General features: G+C 40.3%; 2 protein-coding genes across 2 annotated transcripts in view; one reads left to right on the forward strand and one right to left on the reverse strand.

The window, feature by feature from the left end:
* The window catches only part of LOC117402830 (ADP-dependent glucokinase-like), a 30910-nt gene extending 26153 nt beyond the window's left edge, over positions 1-4757 (forward strand). The window contains exon 6 of the mRNA XM_034004341.3: positions 2732-4757. Coding sequence (XP_033860232.3) covers positions 2732-3402 — 671 coding nt within the window. The 3' untranslated portion in view covers positions 3403-4757. The remainder of the gene's footprint in view (positions 1-2731) is intronic.
* A 395-nt stretch (positions 4758-5152) lies between these two features.
* Positions 5153-15334, reverse strand: LOC117402832 (uncharacterized). The gene is made up of 10 exons (XM_034004344.3): positions 15067-15334; positions 14694-14828; positions 13832-13887; positions 13042-13090; positions 12422-12493; positions 12098-12154; positions 6986-7049; positions 6311-6362; positions 5954-6111; positions 5153-5326 (listed from the first exon to the last, which is right to left on the reverse strand). The coding sequence occupies exons 1-10, from the start codon at positions 15108-15110 to the stop codon at positions 5237-5239; spliced, it is 777 nt and encodes a 258-aa protein (XP_033860235.3). The 5' UTR covers positions 15111-15334; the 3' UTR covers positions 5153-5236.
* Between the last annotated feature and the right edge of the window lie 71 nt (positions 15335-15405).

Consider the following 15405-nt stretch of genomic DNA (forward strand, 5'->3'; position numbering starts at 1 on the left):
AATCCCCTCTGACTAAATCACTAGAAATGCCTGTTTCATTTTAAGCAAGTGCTTCAGAACTGTATGCAACCTTAGAAATGAAATGTTAGTCTTTAGAATGCATCCATATATATGAAATAGTTTGGAATTCATATCCTTCATAACTTGCTATTAATTCATTAACAGCCTTGTGTTTGTACCAGACAGTTATTAGCACGATTCATTGTGAATGCATGTGTTCTACTTCCTGTTGATAAACTTTATTTCCAGTGTTGTATTTTTCAAACCATGAGCAGTAACATATCCTGGACACTTGCATGGAAGCCAGTCTCGTGGTCTGTTTGTAGGTGTGCTCTTTAAATGTGCTCTGGGATGATTCTGAATGTCTGTACTCGGTGGGGTCCCGGGACACTGTTTGACGAATGGCTTTACTGCATCAAGGGCTTTCCATTTCACGTGTCTGACGTTTCACTGATGGTGCCAGAGTAAAAAAAAAAAAATAGGAAAAGAAATTGTGCTGATCACGTAGCTTAGTTTGCATTAGGCTTTGCATGCAAGTCAAAACCTCAAAGCTCTTTTAAAAATGTCAGCTGTAGTGCACTCATAGTGTCAGGATTATTTCCATCCTTGTCAAACAGGTAACACAGCAATAACGATCCATGATGTGGAACTGAAAAGCCACAGCACTTGTATTAGTGCTTTTTTTGTTTTGTTTTTTTTTTCAAATCACTCCTCCTGCAGTGATTTAGAGAACAGATCTCAAACCCCAGTGCACTAGAGTGGCCATTATTGAAAAGAGTTTTGAAACAGACTTTAAAGTTCTTAGTGTAAAAAGTTGTCAGGATGTTAACAATGAAAAGAAGAATTACAGGTATGTTATTTACACAGTTGTAGCAGCATGTGGGGATGTATAGTGTTATATTTAAACAGTTGTAGCAGCATGTGGGGATGTATAGTGTTATATTTAAACAGTTGTAGCAGCATGTGGGGATGTATAGTGTTATATTTAAACAGTTGTAGCAGCATGTGGGGATGTATAGTGTTATATTTAAACAGTTGTAGCAGCATGTGGGGATGTATAGTGCTATATTTAAACAGTTGTAGCAGCATGTGGGGATGTATAGTGCTATATTTAAACAGTTGTAGCAGCATGTGGGGATGTATAGTGTTATATTTACACAGTTGTAGCAGCATGTGTGGATGTATAGTGTTATATTTAAACAGTTGTAGCAGCATGTGGGGATGTATAGTGTTATATTTAAACAGTTGTAGCAGCATGTGGGGACGGGGAACGCTATATTTGTCGCAACCCCCGCTACTTACTTCGGCCCGAATACCTACTTTTTGAGCAGGGTTCGAATTCGGTGAACCGAATCCTATCCGCCCAGACGCACATCCATTTTAATACATCCCTCCAATGTGTGCGGTTCTTCTTCTTTAAATAAAACACAAATCCGGTATTGAATGTAAGTAACTGTTGTAGTTAATAACAAGAACACATTTGATGAACTGTATCTCAGCTCTCAACTCTCTAAATTACTGGTGGCGCAGCTGCTGAATGCAAACATACCCCTGTGTGCAACAGCACAGTCACATCACACTTTTCATGGAGTAAAGTTATGCAGTAAGCCTGTAATGTATAGAAACGGCAAACTGCTGCAGACTTTTGTGCTTTGTTGCTTTGTCTGAGTCTCCAGAATCTCGGGACACTTTAAGGCAGGTCAGGTTTTTTAACTCCCCTCTCTAAACTGCAATGTATTTGACATGTAAAGTGAGTGTGAATTGCTTGAGCAGTTTAGTAAATGTACTTGTTTAATTGAGGTGGTGATTCTATCCGGAGAGCCTCGTAACAACGATTAATCATATTGCTTGAATTGTTTTATACAGTAAACAATATCTGTCAAAATAGCGCAACACCATTATTATAGATAACTGTGCACTCACCTGCACTCTTTCATTTAACCTTGTGACAGCAGGTAAAGTTTCTATTTGTTTAATATTTCTTGCTTCACACAGTCCCGCCCAGTCAGAGACTCAGAAAGCCAATCAGCTGCTGTATAGGTCTGATTGATGGAAACGCTCCTCCCAGGCAGGTGTGTGCTTTTGGAAACAATTAAGTAAAACAATTCAATTAATTTAGCGACAGTTTGCACAATTCACACTCACTTTACTGAATCCATTGCAGTTTAGAGAGGCGAGTTACAAAACCTGACTTGCCTTAAAGTGTCCCGAGATTCTGGAGCCTGTTGGCAACCCTGTCAGGTGACACAGGTCGAAACATTATTAAAGAAAATAGCGGGTTATGGCAAAGATGCAGCTCTCCTTTCTTGTAAAGGTAAAGTAAACGGTTCTGTATTTTGACGTTTCTGTTGTGGGGGGAGGGGGCTAGCGTTAAATTGTGTAAGTTACAAAGTGAAATCTTACTCGGATGTATTTCCATTCAGTAATAAAAATACTATGAACCAAAAGGCTCAAAGCAATAGATTGTGTGCGTCCCTTGTTAGTAGCTGAAATCCATGTTATTCAACAGTTTCCTTCAGTTTTCTTGACGGTTTTTGGAGATTTGGTATTCGGTTTGGCATTTTTGCCGAATCTTTTGAGATAGATTCGGTATTTGTGCGAATCCCAAAAACTTGGATTTGGTGCATCCCTAGTTTTCCATCTGATATTGCCCTCCCTTTATCCAGCCCTGTATCCTCTGATATTACCCTCCTTGACGATGAGTGTCTTACTGGTGCTGCTTGGTTCCCAGGTGTGCGTGAGGCCCGGCTGGAGCATCTGAACGCCCTGATGCTGTCGGTAGATGAGGTGACAGGCGTCCATTTTGAGATGGCCTCCTTCGTGGACAAGGAACTGATGCAGGCGCTGCTGAGCCGGGTGGTGCCCTATGCCAGCTCTCTGGGCATGAACGAGCAGGAGCTGCCCAACCTGCTCAGCCTGCTGAAGGGGGGCAACGTCACTGTGCTCTCCGATCCCAACCCCCGCGTGGCCACCGTCCTGGACCAGATGAGGGAGCTGTACCGGCTGCTGAGCACTGAGAGGCGGGGCCAGGCTGGGGGGCGCAGGCTCACCAGGCTGCACGTCCACACCCTGGCCTTCCAAGCCATCATCGTGACTACAGGCTCCCCCTGGAAGAACACCATGTCGGCCACGGCCAAGGCTTCCCTCACCGCCAACCGGCACGTGTGCGGCTCGCCCGACATCAACCCCAGCAAGGCCAAGCTCATCATGGACGACTCGTTCTCCATCAGCCGCCAGGAAGGCAGCCAGAGAATGCCCTTGCTGGAGACCAAGCCCGTCACCTGCTGGGAGGAGGCTGACTACGAGGTGTGCGTCGCCCCTGTGCTGGTGTGCACAGACGTGTACCAGACTGCCGGAGGAGGGGACAATGTCTCAGCGGCTGGGTTAGTGCTGCAGATTTAACAGGGAGGAGACACTCTGGCAAATTACAAACTTTTTCAACTCATGAAAGACAATGCCCACTTATGTGAAGTGCTCTTTAAAATGTATTCTCTTTTTACTTTTTGGGGTTTTATTTCTTTTTAAATCTTTAAACACATCTGGCTACGGTAGCTGTCAAATGCATATAGAAGCCATGCGCTGTCGTTTGGGACTGAGCAGCTTCATTTTCTGTTTTACTGCTTCTTATGTAGAACACATGCTGAGTACAGGACGCCTTGGTGTGGTGTTCCTGCTTCTGGATGTCTGGGGTTGCTGGTAAGTTTTATTACAGGTGCTTCGTAAACAAGTATATGTAACACTTAACTCATACCCTATGGGGCATATTTGGTACAAAAAACAATACAAGTTTATGTACATGAAAAAAGCCTAGCTAAATCTTTATGGTAAACTAGAAGTCTTATTTAAAATGTCAGCCAATGAAAGTGCAGCTCATGAAGTATACTCACGCTGCTCCAGTGTGTAGATTGCAGTGGTATGGCATTGTTAATGGGAATATGTGCTCTTATTTCTGTTTAATTGAGGCCTTCATGCGTTGTCTTGCACAGGCTTACACTGGGTTTCATGTGGACGGCTTCATGTGGTACTTGCTGTGTATACTGCAAACTTCTATTTGTATTTTAATGATGAGTGAGTATTTTATTTTTTCGGTTGTCGTCAGTGACTGCTGAAATATACACAAGCCAATGCTGAGATTAGGAGCACAGAGGGGTAATATATAATACTCACAAAGCAATTTACAAACATTCCCTACTTTCTCTTGCAAGGATTTCTGCTCTTCTCTGTTGTTTTTGTTTTATTCTCACACTCAGATTAAAGTTGGATTGTTTTTTGTTTATTATTTGAAACGCCCCGTGAGGTTTCTCTCATCTCTCCTGCAAGCAGGGCATTTGCACTTTACTCAGTTAACACCGAATAGCACCTCATGAGAATAAGCAGTATAGCTTTAACAACTCGAACAACTCTCCAGGAGGAGAGAGGCACCTCATACAACACAAACCAATAACAGACCATGCTGTGAAACAGAACTAATGAAATGTGCAGCTTCTGCAGTCCGCTGTTTCTTGCTGATTGGATGTGTTCAGATAAGTTTATTTTACTGGGTCTGTTGCCATGTAGATGGTCTCTGGGAGTGGATGTAACCCTGAATATATAGCATAGCTGAGCAATATAGTGTCCCAAATGCAAAGAATGAACAGGCAGACTTGATTTTTACAGAATGTACAAGTTTTAACAAAAATGTTTTACAAGGGGAATGAATGAATTAAGTTTTGTTGGGGTTGCTTGACCAGGAGTAAAATAAAATCTTTTACATTCCACTCTGAGTCCGCTGCCGTTTATCAAGGTCTGCGTTCTGCTCCGCGTCCGCTGCCGTTCATTAAGGTTGTCACGACCGTGGTTCGACAGCCTTCCATGTGTTCTAAAGGGATGCTTTAATAACTGGGACCTCCCTCATGAGGAAAATATTGGTAATAAGGGTGTGTGATGTATCACTTTAATTACATAATCTACACAGTGAATTAATGTATTCCAATGTGTGCTGAATCAAAGATTCACGTTTACTCAGCTAAGAATTCTGAATGGCATCAAAAACCTACAGACCAAATCACTTCATACAGAAGTCCCGAGATCCATGGAAACATGGATTTCAGACCCAGGAGGTTCATTTTCCATGCTTGAATTCTCACAGCAGCAGTGGCTGAGGAGGCATAAATATTTAATTCAATTTATTACATCATTTCAAAATGAAATATTTCAATATAAAAATGGCCTTTAGACAACATGCAAGGGCATTTGTTCAAAGATAGGAAGCATCCTTCATACACAGAACCGCGCGCAGGAGTTTCGGATCTTCTGCCCAGTGCACGCCTGCACCCAGAATAACCCTCTGAAAAACAAAGCAGGACATTTAAACAAGGACTTTAATAATGTGTGCCGTGACTAGTCATCACCAGAGCAGAACAGAGACTTCACACTACCCTGACTATCCCATTTGAAAGGACCAGCACCAGGGCGGGAGAAGGGACTGTAGTTGATATATGCATTGTTCATGCAGGGAAGTGCTGTCATAATAAACCAGAAAGAGAGACCTGACCAGAGGGTCTGTTCAAGCAACACTAGAGCAGGAATGCTGTGCTATAGGCAGCAGCGGTGCAGGAACTCGAATAGACAATCCCACATGACTGTCTGATTCAGTTAATCCTCGATGCAATGAAAAGAGCATCTGAACTTCTATTACAAACATTGAATGTCTACAAAGACAACAGCAACAGATGACTGTAGATACAGACACAAAGCATTCTGACAAGATGGAGAGACACTGGAAATACTTGCAGAAAATAGATAAATGCACTGCCTATTATATGTGTCACTAGAAGTTCACTTTACAAATACAATGGGGAATTCAGATCATTCTTGTTTAGACTAATCTATATATATATTAGGGGTGTTTCGGTACCTCCAGATTTAGGACCCTACTTCACAACAACATGAATAAGAGTCGTAATGGATTTACCCGGAATACTTCCTGAATCAGGACCAGCACATTGGAATGCTGCTCCAGGTGTGCTCTGCCTGCATCTTCAGTGCCAGCTGAGAACTGCTGAACCTGCTCATTCAGCTGGGCTTGCGTCTGGACTGCTTTCATACGAGCCCGGAGCTCAACCTTCAATTCTAAAACAAACAAATACATACATACACATACATACATACATACATACATACATAGAGCAGACACTTCTGTTTCAACATGAAACCACAGGCAACTGTCACACGGGGACAAATGTTACTGCACTGAAATAAACTTGGTAAGTGGTCTGCCCATGAAGGAGTGATGCTATTAGAGTTCCAGAACAATCAGAGTGTAGCCTACCTAATCTCTTCTTACGCGCCTGAAGGACAGATAATTCCAGTGCTCGGTTTTTCTGGGGTAAAGGGGGAAAAAAAAAGCATAGACTTGGATTCTAGTTAAATGACTGCCATAACTGTTGTTGCTCCAAAATATTCATATTGCTATATGAATATTACATAACTGGGATTTCTGTGCCTTTGTCTCCTTGCTGCTGAGTTTATTACAGTGGTGGAAGAAAATAATAACCTACTAAAAAGTTTCTCTGGAAGCCCAGCTTGTGAAACCTGGAACAGCTAGCTGAGTTATTAAATTCTAGACATTTTAAAAAAGGACAATACAGTACTATAACAGATGCCATTAAACTACTCGCATTTAGAAAAACGTCTGGCAAATCCAGTTTGAATTACAGAAAGAGAATATACAGAAGACCTAATCAAAAGGATAGTGCATACTGTATGCAAGAATTAACAGCATCTCACTGCTACCCCCTGGTGGCAACATTTACTCTCCACACAAACCTAGAACTGAGATGCAAGAAACCAATAGCTTGTACTCTGTGCTCCTGTCGGGATGCTCAGAGCACTACAGACACTGCTCGTGTTCTCTAATTCTTAGCACAAGCACCAGCATATACAAGCAAATAAAATTAAATAAAATAAAATAAATAAATAAATAAATAAATAAATACATACTCACATTCTGAATAGACTCGATAGTCTTGCAAAGATCGATAGTGGAGTTCAACAGCTTGGACATTAGCCTGAAGTGTCAAATAAACACATTTCAGTTTGTTTATTAGGCATGTTTATCATTGGGGTGGGCGAGGTGAATGTGTTCATGCTGGGCATTTATCCACAGCATTTTAAGAGGCATACTTTTCAAAGCAGACAGTGATTTGCAAAAAAGAAGAAAAAAAAAAACACACCATTTGCCATGTACAGTGCCTTGCATAAGTATTCACCCCCCTTGGACTTTTCCACATTTTGTAGTGTTACAACCTGCAATTAAAATGGATTTAACTGGGATTTTTACCATTTGATTTACACAACATACTTAACACTTCAAAGGTGCAAAACATTTTTTATTGTGACACAAAAGTTAAACCAAAAAAAAAAAACCAAAAAAAAAACGACATTTGTTGGTTGCATAAGTTCCCCCCCCCCCCCCCCCTCCCCCCCTCCCCTCCGAGTCAATACTTGGTAGAAGCACCTTTGGCAGCAATTACAGCTGTGAGTCTTTTTGAGTAAGTCTCTACCAGCTTTGCACATCTGGATCCTACAATTTTTGCCCATTCTTCTTGGCAAAATTGCTCAAGCTCTGTCAAGTTGGATGGGGACCGTTGGTGAACAGCAATTTTCAAGTCTTGCCACAGATTCTCAATTGGATTGAGGTCTGGGCTTTGACTGGGCCATTCTAAGACATTCAGGTTCTTGTTTTTAAATCACTCCAGTGTAGCTTTGGCTGTGTGTTTAGGGTCATTGTCCTGCTGGAATTTCCCTGTATTTGGTTCCATCCATCTTGCCCTCAATCCTGACCAGTTTCCCAGTCCCTGCCGATGAAAAGCATCCCCATAACATGATGCTGCCACCACCATGCTTCACCGTGGGGATGGTGTTCTCAGGGTGATGAGCAGTGTTGGCTTTGCACCACACATAGCGTTTTGCGCCAAGGCCAAAAAGAGCAATTTTGGTCTCATCAGACCAGAGAACCTTTTTCCACATGTTTGCTGTGTCTCCCACATGCCTTTTGGCACAATCCAAACAGGATTTGAAATGGGTTTTTTTCAGCAATGGCTTTCTTCTCACCACTCTTCCATAAAGCCCAGCTTTGTGGAGCGCCCGGGTTATAGTTGTCCCATGGACAGTTTCTCCCATCTCAGCTGTGGATCTCTCCAGCTCCTTCAGAGTTACCATTGGCCTCTTGGTTGCTTCTCTGACTAATACCCTTGTTACCTGGTCACTGAGTTTTGGTGGACGGCCTTCTCTAGGCAGATTCGCGGTTATGCCATATTCTTTCCATTTTTTAATAATGGATTTAACGGTGCTCCGGGGGATGTTCAAAGTTTGGGATATTTTTTTATAACCCAACCCTGATTGGTGCTTCTCCAGAACTTTATCCCAGACTTGTTTTGATAGCTCCTTGGTCTTCATGATGCTGTTTGTTTAGATATGCTCTAACAAACTCCATTCAACTAATTATGTGACTTCTGAAGGCAATTGGTTGCACCAGAGCTTATTTAGGGGTGTCACAGCAAAGGGGGTGAATACTTATGCAATCAAGACTCAGTTTATTTGTAAATAATTTTGAAAAATATGTAGATTTTTTTTCCCCGCTTCGACATTATGGACTATTTTGTGTTGATCAGTGACAAAAAGTCCTAATTAAATCCATTTTAATTCCAGGTTGTAACACTACACAATGTGGAAAAGTCCAAGGGCGGTGAATACTTATGCAAGGCACTGTACATATTTATACTGTTGTAATGTGTTAATGTCCAGATACTGGCTTTCACAGAGTGCAGTTATTACCAGACATTCAGAGTGCAGTTATTATTATTATTAGACATGCAGAGTGCAGTTATTATTATTAGACATGCAGAGTGCAGTTATTATTATTAGACATGCCGAGTGCAGTTATTATTATTATTCATGCAGAGTGCAGTTATTATTATTAGACATGCCGAGTGCAGTTATTATTATTAGACATGCCGAGTGCAGTTATTATTATTAGACATGCCGAGTGCAGTTATTATTATTAGACATGCCGAGTGCAGTTATTATTATTATGACATGCCGAGTGCAGTTATTATTATTATGACATGCCGAGTGCAGTTATTATTATTATTAGACATGCCGAGTGCAGTTATTATTATTATGACATGCCGAGTGCAGTTATTATTATTATGACATGCCGAGTGCAGTTATTATTATTATGACATGCCGAGTGCAGTTATTATTATTATGACATGCCGAGTGCAGTTATTATTATTAGACATGCCGAGTGCAGTTATTATTATTATGACATGCCGAGTGCAGTTATTATTATTATGACATGCCGAGTGCAGTTATTATTATTATGACATGCCGAGTGCAGTTATTACTATTAGACATGCCGAGTGCAGTTATTATTATTATGACATGCCGAGTGCAGTTATTATTATTATGACATGCCGAGTGCAGTTATTATTATTATGACATGCCGAGTGCAGTTATTATTATTATTAGACATGCCGAGTGCAGTTATTATTATTATTAGACATGCCGAGTGCAGTTATTATTATTATGACATGCCGAGTGCAGTTATTATTATTATTCATGCCGAGTGCAGTTATTATTAGACATGCAGAGTGCAGTTATTATTATTCATGCCGAGTGCAGTTATTATTATGACATGCAGAGTGCAGTTATTACTATTAGACATGCAGAGTGCAGTTATTACTATTCGACATGTAGAGTGCAGTTATTACTATTAGACATGCAGAGTGCAGTTATTATTATTATTATGACATGCAGAGTGCAGTTATTATTATTATTAGACATGCAGAGTGCAGTTATTATTATTAGACATGCAGAGTGCAGTTATTATTATTATGACATGCCGAGTGCAGTTATTATTATTATTCATGCCGAGTGCAGTTATTATTATTAGACATGCAGAGTGCAGTTATTATTATTGACATGCAGAGTGCAGTTATTATTATTATGACATGCCGAGTGCAGTTATTATTATTCATGCCGAGTGCAGTTATTACTATTAGACATGTAGAGTGCAGTTATTACCATTAGACATGCAGAGTGCAGTTATTATTATTATGACATGCCGAGTGCAGTTATTATTATTTAGACATGCAGAGTGCAGTAGTTATTATTAGACATGCCGAGTGCAGTTATTATTATTATTAGACATGCCGAGTGCAGTTATTATTATTATGACATGCCGAGTGCAGTTATTATTATTATTCATGCCGAGTGCAGTTATTATTAGACATGCAGAGTGCAGTTATTATTATTCATGCCGAGTGCAGTTATTATTATGACATGCAGAGTGCAGTTATTACTATTAGACATGCAGAGTGCAGTTATTACTATTCGACATGTAGAGTGCAGTTATTACTATTAGACATGCAGAGTGCAGTTATTATTATTATTATGACATGCAGAGTGCAGTTATTATTATTATTAGACATGCAGAGTGCAGTTATTATTATTAGACATGCAGAGTGCAGTTATTATTATTATGACATGCCGAGTGCAGTTATTATTATTATTCATGCCGAGTGCAGTTATTATTATTAGACATGCAGAGTGCAGTTATTATTATTGACATGCAGAGTGCAGTTATTATTATTATGACATGCCGAGTGCAGTTATTATTATTCATGCCGAGTGCAGTTATTACTATTAGACATGTAGAGTGCAGTTATTACCATTAGACATGCAGAGTGCAGTTATTATTATTTAGACATGCAGAGTGCAGTTATTATTATTTAGACATGCAGAGTGCAGTAGTTATTATTAGACATGTAGAGTGCAGTTATTATTATTATTATGACATGCCGAGTGCAGTTATTATTATTAGACATGCAGAGTGCAGTTATTATTATTATTATTATGACATGCCGAGTGCAGTTATTATTAGACATGCAGAGTGCAGTTATTATTATTATTAGACATGCAGAGTGCAGTTATTATTATTAGACATGCAGAGTGCAGTTATTATTATTATTATTATGACATGCCGAGTGCAGTTATTATTATTAGACATGCAGAGTGCAGTTATTATTATTATTAGACATGCAGAGTGCAGTTATTATTACTATTAGACATGCAGAGTGCAGTTACTATTATTATTACCAGACATGCAGAGTGCAGTTTTCATTACCACCTGACATTCCACACAATCCAAGGCTGTACTATAATCCTCATGAAGTATCTAATGCCATCTTCTTTATGGGCATGCTCACTGTATTGGCCATTTTAAACCCAAACAGATTGTTCTGGAGTAGAAACAGCGGGAAAGCAGCGCCGAGACAAGCCAAGCTCTGGAGTAGAAACGGGGAAAGCAGCGCCGAGACAAGCCAAGCTCGAGTAGAAACAGCAGGAAAGCAGCTCCGAGACAAGCCAAGCTCGAGTAGAAACAGCGGGAAAGCAGCGCCGAGACAAGCCAAGCGCGAGTAGAAACAGCGGGAAAGCAGCGCCGAGACAAGCCAAGCTAGAGTAGAAACAGCGGGAAAGCAGCGCCGAGACAAGCCAAGCTCTGGAGTAGAAACAGCGGGAAAGCAGCGCCGAGACAAGCCAAGCTCTGGAGTAGAAACAGCAGGAAAGCAGCGCCGAGACAAGCCAAGCTCTGGAGTAGAAACAGCAGGAAAGCAGCACCGAGACAAGCCAAGCTCTGGAGTAGAAACAGGGGGAAAGCAGCGCCGAGACAAGCCAAGCTCTGCTGCATGGGGTGGCAGCAAGGCCAGACACAACCTTTTGTGTTATTGGGTATATTACTGATCATTGCTTGGGTTCGAATCCTTTTGAATCAGAGTGCTCTGCTTGTCCAGGCTATTTAATAAGCTGATTTACAAATCAACAGATGAATGAGACTACCTGCATGCAGTCATTATGGGTCTCAACAAAAAAAACACACACACCACAACACATTAGGACAGACAGACAGACAGACACAGACAGGCCAGTGACCAATTCCATTGACATGGCAAGCTCTGGATGCTTGCTGCCTGTCTGGATATCTTACACACTCATTCAAATGCGTAGACCTGGAATAGATTAGGTTACACAACCCCTAAAAATGTGTACTTGCCACCGGTCATCCGCATTTATTTGCATCTGACGTGAAACCGCACGTGCACACTGCATCCTGCAGGTAAAAAAAAAAAGAAAAAACATTCATCACCTCTCCATCAGCTGAACTTTGCAACAGCTTTTACTGAGCTGCTGCACACACACACACACACACACACAGAAATACAAACGTAGCAACGTGTGAGCAAAGGTCATAGTTGATAAGCAGGCAGTCGCTGCTTGCTCCGGGTAGGGCTGGGTAATCTGTGTTCAATGCAGTCTGTAAAGCTGCCTGTTACATCTCTTTAAACAGCCCAGCACCACTTGTGTTATGTTTCCGTACCTATGAATCGCGAGATCTTTGTTACGAATCGTATACAGAACTTCTTCATAAGGCGTCTCGAAGGTTTCTAAACTGAAACAAAGTAAACGTGCACAGAAAACAGGTTCTGTCAATCACAAGTTCTTCATAAATTAATTAACTGTTCAAATTATGAATACAATTTGAAAAGCAAAAGTAAAATTACTGGTGGATTTAAAAAGAAAAATTCAAAATCAGGAGTCGGGCCAGATATGCCTCCCAATAAATATGCCTTGTGCAATTCTGCAAGAAACTAGGACTTTAACCATTTCCAACCAAGGAGCATTGGGTTTACAGCTATGCAGGTTTGTTATTGGGTTTACAGCTATGCAGGTTTGTTATTGGGTTTACAGCTATGCAGGTTTGTTATTGGGTTTACAGCTATGCGGGTTTGTTATTGGGTTTACAGCTATGCAGGCTGCATTGGGTTTACAGCTATGCAGGTTTGTTATTGGGTTTACAGCTATGCAGGCTGCATTGGGTTTACAGCTATGCAGGCTGCATTGGGTTTACAGCTATGCAGGTTTGTTATTGATCACAAGCTTGGCTGGATGTTAATTAAAAAAAAGGATACAAAAACTAAAAATACAACAACCACATACCTGACATTCAAGGAGCGATCTGACATTTCACAAGCAAATGTTGGATCTCCTTTAAAAAAAGGAAACAGAGGGCCCATTATTGATTTAAACAGGCTTCATATCTATTCCTGTTATTGATTCAAACAGGCTTCAGATGTATTCCTGTTATTGATTCAAACAGGCTTCAGATGTATTCCTGTTATTGATTCAAACAGGCGTCAGATGTATTCCTGTTATTGATTCAAACAGGCTTCAGATGTATTCCTGTTATTGATTCAAACAGGCTTCAGATGTATTCCTGTTATTGATTCAAACAGGCTTCAGATGCATTCCTGTTATTGATTCAAACAGGCTTCAGATGTATTCCTGTTATTGATTCAAACAGGCTTCATATGTATTCCTGTTATTGATTTAAACAGGCTTCATCTGTCCTGGTTATTGATTCAAACAGGCTTCAGATGTATTCCTGTTATTGATTCAAACAGGCTTCAGATGTATTCCTGTTATTGATTCAAACAGGCTTCAGATGTATTCCTGTTTAGATCAGCTGGATTTACTCGGCTGTTTCAGTTTCCTTTTGAAAGTGCATTGCTGTCAATACTGCCTGAAAACGTTGTACATGCTGCAATGTCTCCATTATAGCACTGGCTCCACCATAACTCATTTTGCTGTAATGATGTTCATTTTTAAATCCATGAAAAAATTGGGTTTAGCAACAAGCCCTTCTGTGGGACGCCTCATGACACACACAAAAAAAAACCAAAAAGGGAATGGAACAACTTGTGTTAAACCCAGAGCAAAGCGCACTTACTTAATGTTATACTGGTCTTCATTTCCAAGAAATGCTGTTTCATCTGCTCCCTCACACTGCAATATGGGAAAAGAAAGGAATCAATATAAACTCAATTTCCACGCAGCACCCCAACAATCAAGGCTTTCCAAACAAACGACACACTCCAGTCTTTATTTATCCTCTTAGTTATCCAGTGTTGCTAATCCATCACATGCACAATGCAATTTCACAAGCCAAAAGGCTAAACAAAACCTGAAACCCTTGAATGCCTTTTAAGATTACAATAATATTTGATTGTGTTTCTTCCAATACGCCAATGTTAATACAAACTTCAGTAAACACATCAAGTTCATTGACTTTGCCAGAGTCAATTTATTAAAATGAATCTACAAACTGCAACACTCCAAGTGAAATGCCCAGTACATACAAATACAGCTTACACATTGGTTTTCAAAATACAATGACATACAGGGAAGTCAAATATACAGCAGATCAAAAGGAATATATTTACATCTATGTCAGTGTTCTATGAACATTTGTTTGCCATTTCAATCTGAAACATTGTAGCCAATTATTGAAATAGTGAGGTATCAGTTTATCAGTTACTTTTCTGCTTTATTATTTAATGATTGATGAGCATGCCAGTGCCCTTTGAGCCGAGGGTACAAGAAGCCACTTTGTAGTTGGGAACTTTGTTTAAATTAATAGGGTTTGATAAAGCAAAGTTACCTCAAACTAGGTTCCAAGCCAGGGTTCCTGAAAAAGTGGCTTTGTATCCTCCACTTTAATAGAGCTGTTGGTGTTTTTTTAATTCAACCTCATTTTCCTTCTCTCAATAGACAAACAAACATACAAACAAACAAACACAAGAGCCAGTTACCAGACGAGTTCAGTTAAGGGCTGTGCAGGTTTCTTTGCTTCTTTCTGTAGAGGCACTTGACAATTAAGTGCAACCTCTTTCAATTTAAAGCTCACTTCCTTTAGTCTTGGAAAGGGGTTAACACCGCGAATTTCTCTATGGAACAAACAGAACAATATTGATGTTAAAATACAAAAATACTATAGAGTCTTGAATCGAGTCATTTTAACAGAGAACAGTTTTATTTTTTTATATTGAAAAGGTTAAGACATGATGATCCATGCGACAATTGCCATTAAAAAAAAAAAATCCAAACGTCATAACTCAGTAAGTCGCTATTAGGTGTTGCATTGTTTTCATGTGTTTGCCTTTTGTGATAAACACAGCCACACACCTGCGCACATGCTGCCCTTTGCCTTGCTGTTTCCTTCCAGACATCACTACGCTGTGTTACACACCCAAACCCCGCCGATTACAGGGGGGGCACCGCTGCACGTTTAAATAGTTGAAGCTCCACCCCCCCATTGCTGCTGTGCTCGCACTGTTTATTTCTTTTACAAAACGTGTTCAGGGTATCACCGTATGTTTCCATAACTAATTATAAATGATGGCCGACATCAACCGGCACACTTCTTTATTTACACACATTCTTTATGGGTATAACAGCATGGAGATAATCGCTTCAAAAAACGCCGTTTGGTAGCCTAATTACTTAAATAATAAATGCTAATAT

Source organism: Acipenser ruthenus, chromosome 5 (assembly GCF_902713425.1).
Source record: "Acipenser ruthenus chromosome 5, fAciRut3.2 maternal haplotype, whole genome shotgun sequence".
Taxonomy (NCBI): domain Eukaryota; kingdom Metazoa; phylum Chordata; class Actinopteri; order Acipenseriformes; family Acipenseridae; genus Acipenser; species Acipenser ruthenus.

Coding starts and splice junctions, on each gene's coding strand:
- LOC117402832 (XM_034004344.3), bottom strand. CDS start 15,110: ATGTCTGGAAGGAAACAGCAAGGCAAAGGGCAGCATGTGCGCAG. Junction 14,829..15,066: donor AAAGGGCAGCATGTGCGCAG/GTGTGTGGCTGT, acceptor TTTGTTCCATAG/AGAAATTCGCGGTGTTAACC. Junction 5,327..5,953: donor TGATTCAGGAAGTATTCCGG/GTAAATCCATTA, acceptor TTTGTTTTTCAG/AGGGTTATTCTGGGTGCAGG.